At 39.2% G+C, this 19,493-nt stretch overlaps 1 protein-coding gene across 3 annotated transcripts in view; it reads left to right on the forward strand.

Moving 5' to 3' along the window:
• Positions 1 to 17,900, forward strand: part of EFHC1 (EF-hand domain containing 1) — a 66,031-nt gene extending 48,131 nt beyond the window's left edge. For 2 of the 3 annotated variants that reach the window (XM_003923115.4, XM_074397895.1), the window contains 4 exons: positions 3,784 to 3,997; positions 4,388 to 4,535; positions 16,026 to 16,236; positions 17,663 to 17,900. In XM_003923115.4, the coding sequence (XP_003923164.1) occupies positions 3,784 to 3,997; positions 4,388 to 4,535; positions 16,026 to 16,236; positions 17,663 to 17,734 (645 nt within the window). In that variant the 3' untranslated portion in view covers positions 17,735 to 17,900. Of the gene's footprint in view, positions 1 to 3,783; positions 3,998 to 4,387; positions 4,536 to 6,308; positions 8,403 to 16,025; positions 16,237 to 17,662 lie in introns of those variants that run through there. The other variant, XM_074397896.1, reaches the window with a different exon arrangement.
• Positions 17,901 to 19,493: the final 1,593 nt, after the last annotated feature.

Raw genomic sequence — 19,493 nt, forward strand, 5'->3', positions numbered from 1 at the left:
ATTAATGAACAACAGCTACTAAGAACAACATGGCTAAATTACATAAACCTAAGCTTCAGTGTGACAATTCAGACACAAAAGAATGCATACATATTATGTAATTTCATTTATATGAAGATTAAAAACCAGACAAAACAAAGCTTTATGGATGCCTGCTTTGTAGCAAAACTAAAGAAAGCCTTACAATTCAAGGCAATGGCCTGTTTGATGGGGGAAGGATAGAATATTGATTGGGAGGTTCTGTCAGCATTCTGTTTCTCAACCTGGATGGTGATTATATGGGTGTTCACTTTATTAAAATTATTTGGGCTGTACATTTTGGTATTTTTATTGTTGTTTTGTTTTTGCAGTTTTCTTTCTGTGTTACTGCTCACAGTAAAAAGATTTAAAAGAAACCCAACAGAACTATTAGTAAAAAATAGTGGATATCTTCATATGGTCAGGAAAAAGAAATGATATTCTGGTCCTGGTAATTTTCAGATGTTTTACCCTGACCTATTTGGTGAAATAGAAAATGTATTCATTAGACTCATCACAAAAGTTCTTGAGGAAAAAAGGGTGCTTGACAATATGGGGAAAAGGTTTATGAGTGAGGTGGGGACTTCAAAAGAAAATATATGGAAATTCAAAAAGAAGGGAGTATGCTAGAGAAATGATCAGAGACAAATGTAATTAAGTCCCATGGAGGTCAGACAAAGACACTGGATGTGTTCTGAGAAAATAAAGTATACTAAATCCTAGTAGGCAATTGGTGTCTAAGTAAAAATATTCTGGTAAACTCTCTGGGGCTGAGAGTGGAGTACTGGCTGAGAAATTCGGCAAAGCTTTGGAAGAGCATAAGAAAGATGATTTGAACTGTGATCTTCAAAGCAGCTGAATGTCTTCCAAGAGATATGCAAGACAGTACCATCTGTGGTGTTTGTTAAGAAAATATTACAGCCTCTGTTTATTTTATTTACTATGAGTGCATTAATTTTATAGCCTCTGATATTTTTATTTGTGCCTTTTAATGCACAAATTATATTTATATAGAACATATGTTTAATTATTAAATCATTCAACAAATATTAAAGGACTACTCTGGGCTAGATATGATTATAGATACCAAAGGTATAGTGGAGAACAATATTTGCTCTCATGGAGCTTACATTCTAGTTAACATTCTATAAATAAATATATTGTATAAGGATAGGTAGTAACATGTGCTGTAAAAAATAAAATGAGACAGAGAATGATGGGAAAGGGGCCCATTTATATCAGAATGATATTCTGGTCATGGTGATTTTCAGATGATTTCCCCTGACCTATTGGTAGAAGAATGGGAAAAGCCTCTCTGAGGAGGTCATAGTAGAGCAGAGACCCCGTGAATAGCTGAGGAAGCCAGGCAGGGAAATATCTGAGAGAGCTGCATGTAAGACCAAGACTGTATGTAGTGACTGGAGGGCAAAAGCGTGGAAATGACAGGTCGGGGGCCAGCCAGGGCTCTGTAACCAGTGGTGTAACAAGGACAGAGGAGTGGGCTGATGGGAGCAGTCCAGGAAACAAGAAAGTATAGATAACAAGCTGCAGAGAACTTAAAAACAAAACCAACTAAAAGTTGGTCTGTTTATTATTATTATTATTATTATTATTATTATTATTTGCCTGTAATTCTAAACAACATCAGTGATACTCATCCCCAAAGAGACAGCTCCTTCATACAGTATAATTTCAGCTAATACATGTAGAAGAAAAGTGGGAAGTAGAAAAATGGTCATTAGGCACATACTGCAGCAATCATGGTTGTAGATAAGATCCAGCAGTGGCTACTAAAATTAGTGGGAAAACCTTTGAGGAGAAATTTCCATAATCTCAACACATGTCCCCCAAGGTGTTTATTAATTGCAAAGGAAAATGTGGTAACTTTAAGGAAATAAATCCAGCAGAAACCTTGTTAACCAAGTGATCAAGGTCAGCGTAATCCATAATAAGGCAAATTGATATCATGAACTCCTTGGTATACACTAAAAACATGATATCTTTTCTGGAATACTTTTGCCAAAAATACAAAAATGAAATGTATGAGGAACATTCAACAAAATAATTGATCAGTAGTCTGCAAAAGTGTCAAAGTCATGAAAGACATGGGCAGGCTGAGGAATTACTTATTACCTATTGGAGGAGACCAAAGACAAATAATAACTAAATGCAATGTGGGATCATGGATGGGATCCTGAAATAAAAAATCGTGTGAGAAATAGGTGAAATATGAATAAGGACCGTAATTTATTTACTAATGTTGTACTGTTGTTATTTTCCTGGTTCTGATGATTGTGCTAATGGCTATATAAGACGTGCTAATGGCTATATAAGAATTCTCTGTAGAATTTATGCAGCTTTTCTATAAATGTAAGCCTCATTCCCAAAAAGAATATATATATTTTTTTAAGTTTTATAATACCCTTTCTGCCATGGTAAAACATTACCATCGTCTTCCCCTGTCCCCCAGTATTCCTGTGCTTAGAACTTTGTATTTTATTCTAAGTGTGATAGGAATTCTTTGAAGATTTGAGAGCAGAGGAGTGATGTGATTTGATTTTCATTAGCTATATTGTGGTTGTTTATTTAAAATTTATACTTTTATTACATGGTTATACAATCTGAAACATTTGGAGACTATTAGATGAATGAATGATATGAGAAAATTATTTTACTAAGAGAAAAATCTAATGACTTCTTTAATAGATGAGGAATTGTTACATAAACAATACCATGGTCTTAATGAAAACATGTGCTGCAGTTACAATATGAAAGGATTTTAGTCAGGAATAAGCAAATCTGTATTAAGGTTTGTTGGAGCTGGAATTTTTTCCATAGAGGTTGTGTGATCACTCTGCAATTTGATTTAGAAAAAGTCTTGTCTATATGGTAGTTTCTCAGAATCACTTTCAATTTTTTTGATTTATTACTCTGTCCCATCTTTTCAATTTTATTTTTTACAATATTTAAATAAATTGATTTGCTTAAAAACCAAAACCTTAGGCTGGGCGCGGTGGCTCAAGCCTGTAATCCCAGCACTTTGGGAGGCCCAGGCGGGTGGATCACGAGGTCAAGAGATCAAGACCATCCTGGTCAACATGGTGAAACTCCGTCTCTACTAAAAATACAAAAAATTAGCTGGGCATGGTGGCACGTGCCTGTAATCCCAGCTACTCAGGAGGCTGAGGCAGAAGAATTGCCTGAACCCAGGAGGCGGAGGTTGCGGTGAGCCAAGATTGCACCATAGCACTCCAGCCTGGGTAACAAGAGCCAAACTCCGTCTCAAAAAAAAAAAACAAAACCTTATATAATCATCTTAGTGTTCATGAAGTTGAACATAATGTCAGCCAACAGGTCTCAAACTAGCAGCCTGTGATCAGAATGTAGCCCACATATACGTTCTCATATACTGTTTGTTTGGGCATCATGGTGCTTTAGAAGAGTTGGAGTCAGTACTTTAAAAATCAGAGGTTTAAAATAGTAATTCACATTTTTATATTTAGAAAAACTGAAAGATCTAGCAACATTGGGCCTACAGTCTCACAAGGCAACAATTGGGTTGAGTTGGTGCAGCCTTCCTTGGGAAGCCTCCCATAGATGAGGCATGCTCTTCCCAGAGACACCAGAGTTCCCCATAGATGGCTTGTTTATATTGTAAGAATCCAGAGTGCTTCATTTATATCCTATACCTGGCCCCTATAGGCATTTAGGTTTGCACATCAGACCATAAACCTTCATAATAGCCTCTTTTCTTCACCTTTCTAGGAATCCCCCATCCCAGAAGACAAAGACCGCAGATTTGTCTTCTCTTACTTTCTAGCTACCGACATGATCAGTATCTTTGAGCCTCCTGTTCGCAACTCTGGTATCATTGGGGGCAAGTACCTTGGCAGGACTAAAGTTGTTAAACCATACTCTACAGTGGACAACCCCATCTACTATGGCCCCAGTGACTTCTTCATTGGTGCAGTGATTGAGGGTAGGTCTAAACACAGTCCAGAATTTCCTCCTGGCTCTCTGCATGAGTTCTTAGTTGGAATTTAATTCATTTAACCCTCATAAGAGGCAATTAGATTGTATTGCAAGTGAGATAAAGCTACTATCCTTGTATATATGGGCATAATGTGTTAATCTCCTTCCTAATCAATTAAACTCTAAATTGATTGCATTTGTTGGCTACAGATGTCAACAATAAGTTTTGTAAACACTGAGCAAATGACTGCATATTAATATGTCATTTGTAGAAAGTTAATTAGTTTCTGTCATAAATGCAGACCCATGAATTTATCATTGGAGGGTTAATACTGTTTTACTCCTGATTGCATGGGAGAACATCACCAAGCTAAGTGTGTTGCTACCTTCTCTCCAGTGTTTGGTCACCGGTTCATCATCCTTGACACAGACGAGTATGTTCTGAAATACATGGAGAGCAATGCTGCCCAGTATTCACCAGAAGCACTTGCATCAATTCAGAACCATGTCCAAAAGCGAGAAGCACCAGCTCCAGAATCGGAAAGGTATGTGTTTCACTGCTAGGGTTTGGCATACTCAAAATATTCAGGAAGTAATTCTTGAAAAAAACGAATGAGTAATCACATTCTAGATTTTCAGATTTCCCTCACCAGGTGGGAATTATTAGACATAAACAGAAGGTTCCCTGGGTCAATGTAATAACTAGTAACTTAGAATTTTTTCAACTTCATTTATTTAGCAAATACAGTTGACCCTTGAACAGTGTGGGAGTTAGGGGTACCAACCTTCCTGCGCAGCTGAAAATTCATGTGTAACTTTTGACACCCCAAAACTTAACTACTAATAGCCTGCTGTTGACTGGAAGCCTTACTGATAAACAGTTAACACATATTTTGTGTCATGTGTGTTACATCCTGTATTCTTATAATACAGTAAGCTAGAGAAATGAAGAAATCATAAGAAAGAGAAAATTATTTACTATTCATTAAGTGGAAGTGGATCATCTTAAAGGTCTTCATCCTCATCTTCCTGTTGAGTAGGCTGAGGAGAATGGGTTGATTTTGCTGTCTCAAGGGTGGCAGAGCAGAAGAAAATCCAGGTTTCAGTGGGCCTGTGAAATGCAAATTCTTGTTGTTCAAGAATCAACTGTAATTATTAAATGCTTATTATATGCCAGACACTATCATCAGGCCCTTGGATTTTTATCAGTAGACAAAATAGAAAAGAAATTGCTGCCCACATTGAGTTGACCTTCTAAGGAGATAGACAGTAACACAAGTAAATAAATTATACAGTGTATTAGCTGAATGAATGATGTAAAAAATGGAGCAAATTAAGAGTAGTAAGTGTTTCTGGAGAGTGGCAGTAGGTTGTGAAGGTAAGTCAGGGTAGGTGGTTGTACCTTGAGGTGACATGGAACAAAGACTTGAAGGGAGTTAGCTGGGTGTATTTCTGGAGGAAGTGCTTTTCAGGAAGCTTTTCTTCCTGAAAGGGCAAAGGCCCTAAATGCTAGCATGTCTTACTTAAAATACTCAAGGAAATGCTAGCATGTCTTACTTAAACTACTCAAGTACCTTGGCAAGAAGTAGGCCAGTGAGAGTGAAGTGGAGTGAGTGAGAGGAAGAGTAGGAGATGGAATTAGAAAATTAACAATGGGCCAGACTGTGTAGAACTTACCAGGTCTTTGGAAAGTTGCTAGCTTTTTTCTCTAAATGAAATGAGCCACTGGGGTCAGGAGCATCTGAGTAGAAGAGTGACATATATTTTAAAAGAACTATCCTGGCTGTTGTGTTGAAAACAGATTAGGAGAGAGACTTCTTGCAGTACTCCAGGCAAGAGATGACGATGTATTGGCACGGGATGATGGTGTCAGTGGAGGTGGGGAGAAGCGGTCTGATTTGGATGTATTTTGAAGGTAGCGCCAATTAGGACTTCAGACAGATATTCTAGGGGGTGTGTGGGGAAAAGAATAATTAAGGATGACTCCAAGATGTTTGGCTTGAGCAACTAGAAGGAAGAAACTGTGATCACCTGAGATGGGGAATGTGTGGGCTGTGGGTAGAGCAGTTGCCTTTTTTATTGGTTGGGGTGGGGATTTCAGTTCTGGATATATCCATATATTAGGTTTAAGACAGCGAAGTAGATAGCCAAGTAGAGAGCATACAATCTGTTGGATATGTATGTATCTGGAGTTTGAGTGAGAAGTCTGGGCTGGAGTGTAAATGTGGGCGTTGTTGGCATGTAGTGATATTTTAGGCTATGAGACTGGATGACCTCTCTCTCCCTCTTTCTCTTTCTCTCTCTCTCTCTTGCGACAGGATCTCGCTCTGTCACCAAGTCTGGCATTCAGTGCCAATTGTGGAATAATAGCTCACTGCAGCCTCAAACTCCTGGGCTCAAGAGATTCTCCCACTTCAGCTTCACAAGTAGCTGGGACTACAAGTGCACACCACCATACCCAGCTAATTTTTAAATTTTTTGTAGAGACAGGGGTCTGAGTTTGTTGCCAAGAACTCCTGGGCTCAGGTGATCCTCCCACCTTGGCCTCCCAAAGTGCTAGGATAATAGGCGTGAGACACTGCTCCTGGCCTGGATGAAATTTCTAAGGAATTAGTGTATATAAATTAAAGAATGACTCTAAGAACTAAGCTCTGGGGTCCTCAAACACTTAAGAGTTAGGGGGATTGAAAAGGAAAACCAATGATGCAGGAAGAAAACTAAGCGAATGTGGTGTCCTGGAAGCCAAATGAAGAAGTTACAGGTAATTCTTTGTTTACATGGTAGTAGTGTAGGACTGTAAAAAATAACTGTGTAAAACAATTTTAATAATCAAAAGGAAAATGTACAATTGTTCTGTGCCCTTTAAAAATTTTTTGTCACTATTGGGCACTGTGGCTCATGCCTATAATCCCAGCACTTTGGGAGGCCAAAGCAGACGGATCACAAGGTCAGGAGTTCAAGACCAGCCTGACCAACATGGTGGAACCCCATCTCTACTAAAAATACAAAAAAAAAATTAACTGGACCTAGTGGCACAAGCCTGTAATTCCAGCTACTCAGGAAACTGAGGCAGAAAAATCACTGGAACCTGGGAGGGTTGCAGTGAAACAAGATTGTGCCACTGCATTCCAGCCTAGGCAACAGAGTGAGACTCAGTCTCAAAAACAATTTTTTTTTCTCAAAACATTAAAAACTTTGATGGTTATAAATGTATAAGGAAATGGAAAAATAGTCAAACTAATTTTTACTTAGCACACTATAATTTAAAACATAGATAACAGAAATAACTAAAGTGTTTTATTTATGAAAAAACTCTATCGAAAGTTTGAGCAGCACTTGTCTACTTCTCATTGTACAACTTATACAGAATGAATATCTGTTCTGTGCCTTGGTGAATTATCATATTCCTGTTTAAGTTTGGATCAACTGCCAGTATTTTATGATTTTTACTTTCAATATTATAAAATATCTCTTAGATTTCCTTTAATGAGAGTGAAATATCTCTGAGAGTTATTTTAATGTGAAGCATTTTATAGGCATCTGGGATATCTTTATTCTTTTCATTACAACCGCTTTTCTCCTTTATGCTGATAGGTTTGCCTTCACCAGTTTCCACCGGCTGCATATCTAGAGTCTCTTGAAAGGCAGCCGTGTTGACATTCCCACCGTCAGCTTTCTCTTTTATAACTCCATTTATATTTTACTTACACTCACTTCTTGCATCTTTGGTGTACTTTGATCCTTATTGGCCAATTCTCTCTGTTGATTATCCATTTTTGTAAAATACAGTTTGTGTATCACTGAGAGATAAGGAGGCAACATAGCTACACACTTTACTGTCTCTGTGAACTGTGAAACAAATATACAGTGACCAATCACCAACAGACTTTGAAAGAAGTGATGTAATTGTCACTGATTGTGATATGCATCTGTTTAATTACGTTGTGATTAGTGGACAAAAGTCCTGACAGGTAAGTTTGTACTTTATGCAATTACTCATAGTTAATATCTGTGTTAACTGAAATTTGAACCATGTTGTTGGGGACCTGATTATTTTATTAAATGGTGGTAATTGAAATTCATATACAAGAACTGTGCAAACAGAGAACTGCCTTCATATCAAGGAAGACAGACTTGATGGAGGACAGGTGAGCTTCAGAATTATGGCTTACCCCAGGAGAGTTATTGGTTTTTCCCAAGAGAGAATTCCAGGGAGAGCTGGTGCTGTTAAGCAGCAACTTTTTTTAAGGGACAGTGTACAGCAGCAGCTGAGGTTCTCCTTCTTGCAGAGCAGGGATACCACATAGGCATTGTGCCCAGAGTTGTAGCTCAAAGGCAATTCTGCACTCATATTTATAACAACTTTTTATTTTTATTTATTTATTTATTTGTTTATTATACTTTAGGTTCTGGGGTACATGTGCAGATCCTGCGGGATTGTTGCATAGGTACACACATGGCAATGTGATTTGCTGCCTCCATCCCCTTGTCACCTACATCTGGCATTTCTCCCCATGTTTTCCCTCCCCCGCTTCCCCACACCCCCACTGTCCCTCCCTTGGCCCCCCCAACAGACCCCAGTGTGTAGTGCTCCCCTGCCTGTGTCCATGTGTTCTCACCATTCAACACCCACCTATGAGTGAGAACATGCGGTGTTTGATTTTCTGTTCTTGTGTCAGTTTGCTGAGAATGATGGTTTCCAGATTCATCCATGTCCCTACAAAGGACACGAACTCCTCGTTTTTTATGGCTGCATAGTATTCCATGGTGCATATGTGCCACATTTTCCTTTTCCAGTCTATCATCAGTGGGCATTTGGGTTGGTTCCAGGTCTTTGCTATTGTAAACAGTGCTGCTATGAACATATGTGTGCATGTGTCTTTATGATAGAATGATCTATAATCCTTTGGTTATGTACCCAGTAATGGGATTGCTGGGTCAAATGGAATTTCTATCTTTAGGTCCTTGAGGAAGCAAGAATGGAGAGAAAAATTCTGGACCAGAGTGGAGAATACTCTTTTGGGGAGGTTTGGTAGAAAGGACAACAGAGAAATGGGGTAGCAGCTTGCAGAGAAAGTGAAGTCAGGAGAAGGGTTTGTTTTATTTTATTTTTGTTTAATTTTAACATAGAAGAAATAGCATGTTTGTATTGTTAATGGGAATGATTTCACAGAGGGGAAAACATTGATTAGTGTGTGAGAGAGAGGGGTGAATATCTGGAGTTCATGAGAGGATGGGATTTAGTACAAGTGGAGGAATTGGCTTTAGATGGAAGCATCAACCATTTACCTAGGGCAGTATTTCTCAAATTTTTGGATCTCAGGATACCTTTATATTCTTAAAAGTTATTGAGGGCCCCAGAGGATTTTTATGTGTTTATGTCTATTGCTATTTAGTATATTAGAAATTGTATCTGAAAATTTTTCAAATATTATTTGAAAATAATTTCATGTTAACACAAATAACAGTTTTCTGAAAAAAACTATTTATAAACAATAAATACTCAGTAAGAAGAGTGATATTGCTTTACATTTTTGCAAACCTCTTAATGTCTGATTTTAGTAATAGAAGACAACTGGATTTTCATGTGATTTTGTGTTCTGCCTGCTGTGACAGCCTGTGTTGTGTGACCTTAGGAAAACTACATTGTGTACTTGTGGGAAAACAAGGAATAAAAAGACAAATAATTACTAAGTATTATTACAAGAATAGTTTTGACCTCAGAGACCCCCAAAGGGTCTTGGGAACCTCCACAGTTCCTGGGATTACTCTTTAAATCCTTGATCTAAGGCAACAGGCGAAAAGGCAGAAGATGTGGTTTCAGATGCTGGTAGGTGGGCAGATATTGGGAGGCCTTTGTGATTGTTTCATGAGAATAGTGCAGTAGAAAGAATCAGCATAGAGGGAGATGTTAGAGGTTTCAGGAAAAGTTATGAAATGCTCTATTTTATTTAATATATACATATTAATAAAATGCATATAAAATAAAATTTAAAACAGCATATTTTAGCTACTACTAAGAAAGAAACATTGCCAAATATAATCCATATTCATCATTACTTGAAAAGTACATGTTAATTCCAGAGATGTTAAAATGTAAAAAAGAAAAATTGTCTCATTTGATGGATATGTATTTAATTTAAAAAATTTCAACTGTTGGCCGGGCATGGTGGCTCACGCCTGTAATTGCAGCACTTTGGGAGGCCAAGGCAGGTGGATCACCTGAGGAGTTCTAGACTAGCCTGTCCAACATGACGAAACCCCATCTCTATTAAAAATACAAAAAAAAAAAAATTAGCTGGATATGGTGGCAGGCAGCTGTAATCCCAGCTACTTGGGAGGCTGAGGCAGGAGAATCCCTTGAACCCTGGAAGCAGAGGTTGCATGAGCCGAGATTGTGCCACTACATTCCAGCCTGGGCAATAAGAGCAAAACTCTGTCTCAAAAAAAAAAGTCTCAGGACTTAAAGAAATATGATAGCTGTCTAGGAAAGTGGGAGGCTGAATGGACTAGAGAAGCACAGTTTGGTGGTTGGACAGCATTAAAAGACTACTTCATATTTATAGTCATATATTTAATTCAAGTACTTCCCAAAAGTTTTTTTCTGTGATTGTCCCTTGTTTATGCACATACCAGCAGACACTGGAAAGCGTCTTGCTTCAGCATACCACTAATTAAATCATCTTTAAAATTTTGTTTAGATTTAGTAATTTAAGTTTTTTAAAATTTAGTAATGAGGAAAAGATACCACTGTGGCTCTTAGAATAAGATATCAGTAAAAATAAGGAAGGAGAAATTCAAATTTTAGGTTGCCATATGGATATGGTTTGTTGGCCCCACCAAGCCTCATGTTGAAATCTGATCACTAGTGTTGGAGATGAGCCTCGTGGAAGGTGTCCGGATCCTGAAGGCAGATCCATTATAAATGGTTTGGTGCCATTCTCATCAGAATGAGTTCTCACTTGTAGTTCCCGTGAGAACTGTTGTTGAAAAGAGCCTGGCATCGCCTACTCTCTCTCTCTTTTGCCTCTTATCATGTGATCTCTGCACATGTCTGCTCCCCTTCCCTTTCCACCATGAAGGGGAGCATCTTGACATCTTTACCAGAAGCAAATGTTGGTACCATGTTCCTTATACAGTCTGCAGAGCTCTGAGCCAAGTAAGCCACTTTTCTTTATAAATTACCAGCCTCACTTATTTCATAGCAATACAAATGGACTACGGCATGGATTAAGAGATCCATTGTTATTCTCATTTTGATCCTCACCCTCCCATTCTTCCCTTGTGATGGGCTAGAGAGATAAGTTGGGGAAATGCTTGAAGATGATATGAATCCACTGTCACACCTTCTGTGTGTCCTAGCCATTCTGCACTTAGCTCTTAACTCACCCATCTGATAAAGAATCCTGCTCTAAGGAAATACAGATACAAATATATTTAGCCACTCATTGCTAAGAGTCATAAAAGGGGATCATGAGTACTTGTCAGACCAGTACTTTTTATGTCTGTTTTTGTTGTTGTTGTTGTTGTTGTTTTTGTTTTTGTTTTTTTAAGACGGAGTCTTGCTCTGTTGCCAGGCGCCCGTCTGGAGTGCATATCTCGGCTTACTGCAACCTCTATCTCCTAGGTTCAAACAATTCTCCTGCCTCAGCCTCCCAAGTAGGTGGGACCACAGGTGTGCGCCACCACGTCCAGCTAATTTTTGTATTTTTTAGTAGAGACGGGGTTTCACCATGGTCTTGATCTCTTGACCTCGTGATCCACCCGCCTTGGCCTCCCAAACTGCTGGGATTACAGGCATGAGCCACTGTGCCCGGCCTACTTTTTATGTCAATTGTCAGTTACGAGATTATGAAATTTGGAGTTAGCCATTTGCTTTCTCTGGGCCAGAAAATTAGAATAATGCACAGGTAACTGAGTATTGACTTCATCTTCAAGTTGTTAAATTCTCTTTGGGTTTGGGGTCCTCACCGCAGTATTTTGAACTTAAGGACAGCAAATGCGCACGCTTACAAACCTACCCTCCACAGGAAATCTATGTGTGAATAGCATAGATAGCATAGATACATACACAACTTGTTCATATATATTATTCTTGTTCCATTAACATGCCCATTTGTGCACTTCAGCTTCAAGAGGACCCTACTCTCTTACTAAATGTTCTTTTTAATCCTTTTCTTTTTCACTTCCAGCCACTTTTCCTCTGAGAATTTTCCAAATATTCTCATTTCCTTTTCCATTTTATCCAAGGAAATGGAAGTCGTTGGTTTCAAATATGAGATCAAATGATCTGATGTGGGCTTCATCGGTTTTCTCACCTTTCATCTTAGAATGTTTCTCTACTATCACTCTTCTTCTCTTTATCTTTTGTCAGAAATAAGTAACTCCTCCTATTTCTTCAAATCTAATTCTTCTATTTTGTGTCTGTAATCACTTCCCTCCTGACTGCTCCAGAGTCTTTATGACTTTTAATGACTGCTTCATAAATTACTTTCTTGAAGGTCATTGATTGTTTCCAAGTATAATGGACTTTTCTCATTTAATCATTAATTCAACAGATATTTGAGCTTATATCATATACCAGACCTTATATTTAATGCTCAGGCAATTTTTTTTTTAAGTGAAGGGACAGGTAGTAAATAGTTTAGGCCTTGTGGGTCGTATCTTCCTTGGGGTAACTACTCAACTCTACCCTTACAGCATGAAAGCGGCTGTGACAATGCATAAATGAATAGGAGTGGTTGAATTCCAAGAAAATTTTATGTATGAAAAATAGGCAGCAGGTTGGCTTCGGCCTGGGTGTCATAGTTTGCTGACCCCCCAGTCTAGTGTTTAGTTTTTCTGATCTACATATAATATTGATTACTCTCTACCACCCCTCTTTTGAAACCCTCTCTTGAGTTCTGGAAACCCAAAGTTTCTGGTAGTCCTACCTCTCTGAAAGCCTATTCTGTGTGTCTTTTTCCTACTTCTGTCTGCTATGTCAGCATTTCTCAAGGCCCTGTTTTTGGTCCTCTTGCTTGCCTTCTCTAAACTTTCTGGACGTTGCATTATCTGAGTTGCCCTCCTGACCATTCTGCTGAATCTGTTTTCAACATGTCTTTGTCCATCTGAGCCACCAGCACCTCTCACTTTGTACAACTAAAAGTGAAGCCATTGTCATTTTCATCTTTCTAGTACACCTGCTCTTCCTTATTCCTTCTTTTTTCTTATCTGTCTTTTTTTTTTTGAGATGAAGTTTCGCTGTTGTTACCCAGGCTGGAGTATAGTGGCGCAATCTCGGCTCACCACAACCTCCGCCTCCTGGGTTCAGGCAATTCTCCTGCCTCAGCCTCCTGAGTACCTGGGACTACAGGCACACACCACCATGCCCAGCTAATTTTTTGTATTTTTAGTAGCGACGGGGTTTCACCATGTTGACCAGGATGGTCTCAATCTCTTGACCTCGTGATCCACCCGCCTGGGCCTCCCAAAGTGCTGGGATTACAGGCTTGAGCCACTGCGCCCGGCCTATCTGTCTTACTTTCTAAGTGGAGGACTGCCAGGATTCTCATGGCAAAATAGAATTCTAAGAGCAGACAGAAAACTGTGACATCCCACTTACCTGAGGAAGGTTAGCCACTCTGTAAAACACATTCAGTTTTATGGAAAGTTAAGGAAGGGCATTGGAGGGGTTGGCACAGAGTTTTCGCCCAGCACGTTGAGACCTCCAGCCACCTCTCAGTTGGCAGTCCCTGTTTAGCATAACCAGCTGGCCCCCATGTTTTCTTGTTTACCCATGTGAGCAAACCTTGCCCTGAGTCTTGCAGCTCTTTTACAGAATGCTCCCTGACTTGGGCTCTGGCAATAAAGGAGGGGCTGTAACTTTAACTAGCTCGGCCTTAAACAGTACCACCTGTTGCCATCTATCAGTGAATTTACTCCATCTTGCTCAAAGGCAGCAGATGCCATGGGTATTTTTCCTGCTGTATAAAGGGGAATGGGAATCTGGCTTCTTGGGGAAAAAGAGAGTTATTGTCTCTTTCCCCAGATGATTGGATGATCACATTTTAACTTTATATGCTCCATGGCTCTAGTTCTTAGAAACACATGGAAGATTGAGGTTTGACTGCTTCCTGCCACTAAAATAGCTCCCTGGTGGTCATTCATAATTTAGTATATATGATTCAAATTACATTCATCTGATAAACATATTCTGTTTCTATAATGAATAATGCCAGAGAGCACTTAGATATTGGGGATTATTACAGCAACTTTTATTGTTCTTGGCTTACTACAAAAATAACACATGCCCGGAGTTTGAAATTTTAGGGAATAAAAATCTAGGTAATACAAATAGAAATAAGCAAAAATTTTTGAAATTCTTGTAACTCAGAGATAACTACTTCTAATATTTTGTTTTTAAAGATGAATATAAAGTAGAAAATTCTGTAATAGTGTTTTGCTGGCTTTTTTCACTTGATAGTCTATCATGAACCCCTGTGAAAAGAAATATTTTAAGGCACATACATGAAGGGACCAAGGAAAAGCTTTGCTCCTACCCCATCTTTCATCTACCTGCTTCTCACCCTCCTCTCCCCATAGGTAACTACCTCTTTCATTGATTTTTTTGAATATCTTTTCAGAGTTTCTTTAAGTAATATAAGCAACTCTGAGTATATACTCGTATTCCCCCACAACTTTTACAACAAAACGTAACACTTTGTACTTGCTTTTATTTATTTATTTCTCACTAAAAATCTCTTTATACTCTTTCTACAGCATCGTCAGTGGCTGCATTATTATTCCATTGCTTTATTGTAGTGCAAATTATTTAACTAACATTCCCTATTTTTGGACATTGAGGCTATCTCAAAACAATCTTCTAGTTGTATCTTTGCATGCAACCCATGATTATTTGCTTAGGATAAATTATTTGAAATTATTTACTGGACTTTTGCTTCATCTTTCCAAATTTTTCCTGAAAGGTTATTCCATTTTATACTTTCCCCAGCAAGACTTGCCAGCAGGTAAAAGAGGAAAATAAGTTAAGAAGAGGCTATTTGCAACAGTGAACTTAAAAAATATTATACACAAGAAAAATAAATGCAGAAAAGCAATGGTAGATTGATAGTTCTCAAGTCGTAGAAGGAGAGGAATTCAGTAAGAAGTAACTGGGCATAACTGAGAGAATGTTGGAACTGAAGTGAGGTGTGAGTACTAGTCTTGCCTCTGACATGGAATTTCAGATCAGTCACTAGGGTGTTCAAGTGTGTTTTCTCACCTCTGAAAGAGGGAAAAATGCTTACTGAGTTTATTTGGCCCATTTTGTTCTAAAAGGATTTATAAAGATGAAACATGAGGGAATCTTTGAACTTTAAAATTTTTAATTTTATAACTGTACCTTCATGTTCAGAGGAAATAAAATTGAGCCTCTACCTATTGTGGTTGTGTTTTAAAGGCTTAGACCTCTGTCTTCCCAGTGTCGTGTGTTACTAATCTCTCTTAATTTCAGTCAATGCTAAGCCCAAACTTCTCACTTTACCTCACAGAGCAATCTCTTAGCTTCCATAAATAAACTTTTACAGAATTCAGTGTGAATTGAAGAGGGAATAATATTAAAACTATAAAAAGTGAATTTTTGGCTGCAGATATATATATCTATATCTATCTATCATATCACTCAGGCATTTAGTTTTAGATGAGGAAACATTAATCTGCAACAGCAGTTAAGACACAATGATGTGATTCCCACAGATACCAAATTTGGCATGGTGGTGGTATTAGATTTGCCTCCTTGTGGTGCAGTGATTAGCAGATGGCAGGAAAGGAGGCTGAGCAAGAAGGGAAGAAATTCAAAACCTGCCCCCAGTTAGGCCTTCCTGATGTGGAGGTCAGCTATCAGCCTGTGGGCAAGTGTTCAGATATTGGTCAGCTCAATCTCAACGCTGTGATTAGAAGCTTCCCTGATTTCATTAAGGAAGCACTTTGGTCACTAAAATGAGATTGGTTAAGAACAAATACCATGTGCAATCATTTCCTTCCTTTCTCTACAGCAAGCAAACTGAAAAGGATCCAGGCGTGCAGGAACTGGAAGCATTAATAGACACAATCCAGAAGCAACTGAAAGATCATTCGTGCAAAGAGAACATGCACGAGGCATTTCAAATTTACGACAAGGAAGCTTCAGGATATGTGGACAGAGAAATGTTCTTTAAAATCTGTGAATCACTTAACGTCCCAATAGATGACTCCTTGGTTAAGGAGGTCAGTATGAATCACTCTTCTGAGTTGATTGCAGAGGCTAAGCACTGATCATTCTTTCCTGAAGGCAATTGTATGTGTATTTCACTATAACTGAGACAGATATAGGATGTTCAAATCAGATCGCCTGTTCTCTCCTGATTAGGTATTGCCCATTGATTCTAGCATTGGCGTTCTTTTCTATTTGCTGTTAGGGTATCTCTTTAAGTGGGCCTGGTGCTGGACAACACAGAGTGGTTAGTAGACCAACATGTCAGGACTGAAGGAGGGCAACAGAGATGATCCAAGAGGGGCAGCTTCCAAGGGAAGACTCAAAGAAAAGTTGATTGAGCAGACTGTTGGAAGCCTTTGATACCCTTCATCTAGCTAATACCTGATACACTGGCCCATCAGTAGGGTTAGCATGGAAGAGGGCATGACCATGGCAGGAGGGCTGTGGCATCTGTCAGTAGTGGTAGCATGGCTAGCAGCAGATGGAGAAGGGGCATGGAAGTTTTCTTCCTTGAATTTTCATAAGTGAGTTGAAGGGGAGCTTTCATGCCTTTTCTTCACTGTAAACCCTCAAGCCAGGATTCTCTGGCTCAGAACAAAGTCTCCCTGAGAAATGCCAAGGACTGTGGCTCATCATCATTGAGACATTCTTATTAAGAATATTGAGGTTCTGTAGACCTTTTTAAAGATCTTTTAGCTGAAGAGGTGTTCAAAATTTAAGAGTCATTTAGGAAAGGGTTTGATTTAGGGCTAGTGACTAGGTTGGAGATGAGGATTTTTCATAGACAGAAACATGAGCAGGGAGTGAGTAGAGGAGGGCAGATAGAAGGATATTTGCTCATGTGGACCAAACACACATTTAGCTCCCCAAATTTTAGGTTGACAGCATGCCCAACTTTTGATTTTCAATTTATTCCTATTGTCTGATGTGGGAACTGATAAGGGAGAGAGGGATGGCATTCACTGGCAAGTGGAGCAGGGAAGTGGGGGTGAGACAGATTTTATATTTTCTTATAAAATCAGTCTGTTACCAGTCACAGTTGAGTTTCAAGGGACACAGGGTGGGCAGATTCTTCCATTAGGCTGTGGTAACAAGAGCCTGCTATTTAAAAAGTCTTACTCCTCATGAGCTAAGTGGATGAAGTCTTTTATTTGAATATAAAAACAACTAAAATTGCTTTTATAAATATGGATGTTAGTCCTGAAATCTTGGGAAGGTCATTTACTTCATCCAGCCTTGGTTTCATTAAGTATAAGATGGGGATAATGTCTGTCCTACCTACCGGGTTCACAGGATCATTTCAGGATCCACTATGGATATAAACATTCTGAACCAATTTACAAAGGCTGGGGATCATTATGTATAAGTGCACTCTGCAGTTAAGCTGACCGGAGCCCTGCAGATTTGTCTCACCTGTTCTCTTTGCTCTCTCTGCAGTTAATCAGGCTGTGCTCTCATGGAGAAGGCAAGATTAACTATTATAACTTTGTTCGTGCTTTTTCAAACTGACCTGCTGATGAGAAAATGCAAGACAATTTTTTGATGTTGGTACTGTGCTTTGAAATACACCTTATACTCTTCACAGAGGCATTTATAGAGTTCCTGGAATTTTATTTCTTGTTTGGTTCTTATTGCACTACTACTGAAGTCAAAATTAAATTGGATCTAAAAGGATCTAAGATTGGTGCCTTATTTAGGGTGATAAGGGTATAGCAATATCTAATTTTGTGTGTCGACTTGGCCACAGGAGGCCCAAATATTTCTTTTCTAAAAAAATATTTTTAATCTTTTTTTAGAAATGGGATCTCACTCTGTCATCCAGGCTGGAATGTGGTATCACTATCCTAACTCTATGAAGCTTCAGACTCCTAGGCTCAAGTGATCCTCCCACTTCAGCCTCCCCAGTAGCTGGGACAACAGGCTCAAGCCACCATGGCCAGCTGATTTTTAAAATTGTTTTGTAGGAACAAGGTCTGACTATATTGCCTAAGCTAGTCTCAAACTCATGAGCTTCAGGAATTCTCCCACCTCAGCCTCAAAAAGTGCTGGGATTATAAGCATGAACCACTGTGCCCAGCCTCAGATATTTCATTATTCTGGGGGTTTCTGTGAAGGTATTTTTGGATGAGGTAAACATTTGAATCAGAAGACTAAGTACAACAGATTGTCCTCCCTAATGTGAGTGGGCCTCCTCCTTTGATTCTGTTTCTCTGGATACCCCAGACTAATTCAGATGTAGAATGATCAAGAGCAGGAGGAATGTTAGAATCTCTAGAAGCATCATCTGGGATGTTGGAATCAGTATGTAGTATCACTGTTGCTGCTAGTCGATGGCCCCACCACTACCCATCTGCCCACCCTGATACTGTAGGGAAATATACCACCTGTTTTTCAAACTGTGGTTCTAGACCCATTAGACTTGCATTTTTTTAAAAAAAAATGGAATATAGTAGAAATTATCTGGTCTCCCTAGCAAGTTATGTATTTTTTCCTTTTTTCTTTTTGAGACCGAGTCTCGCTCTGTCACCCAGGCTGGAATGCAATGGTGTGATCTCAGCTCACTGAAACCTCTGCCTCCTGGGTTCAAGTGATTCTCCTGCCTCAGACTCCCAAGTAGCTGGGACTATAGGCACATGCCATCGTGCCCAGCTAATTTTTTTGTATTTTTGGTAGAAACGGGGTTTCACCATGTTGGTCAGGCTTGTCTCAAACTCCTGATCTCAAGTGTTCCACCCACCTCAGTCTGCCAAAGTGCTGGGATTACAGGTGTAAACCACTGTGCCTGTCCTATTTTTTCATGAAACTTCTGTTTCAAATGAGAGTGTATTTACTGGATCATGATGTAGAATGTATTTCTTGATGTGGGTTGTAGTAAAAAATAAAAAGATTTGACCAGGCACAGTTGCTCACACCTATAACCCCAGCACTTTGGGAGGCAGAGCCAGGTGTATCACTGAAGGTCAGGAGGTCGAGACCAGCCTGGCCAACATGGTGAAACCCCATCTCTACTAAAAATACAAAAATTAGCCAGTTATGGTGGTGTGTGCCTGTAATCCCAGCCACTCAGGAGGCTGAGATGCGAGAATCACTTGAACCTAGAGGCAGAGGTTACAGTGAGCCAAGATCACACCACTGCACCCCATCCAGCCTGGGTGACAGAGCGAGACTCCAAAAAAAGAAAAAAAAAATTAGAAAAATACTGCTTTCAGAGCCTGGCTTTGAGATAGGAGGGAAATACCAGCAGCAGTTACTGTTCTCTAGTGAGCTC

The sequence above is a fragment of the Saimiri boliviensis genome, chromosome 4, assembly GCF_048565385.1.
Source record: "Saimiri boliviensis isolate mSaiBol1 chromosome 4, mSaiBol1.pri, whole genome shotgun sequence".
NCBI classification, from domain to species: domain Eukaryota; kingdom Metazoa; phylum Chordata; class Mammalia; order Primates; family Cebidae; genus Saimiri; species Saimiri boliviensis.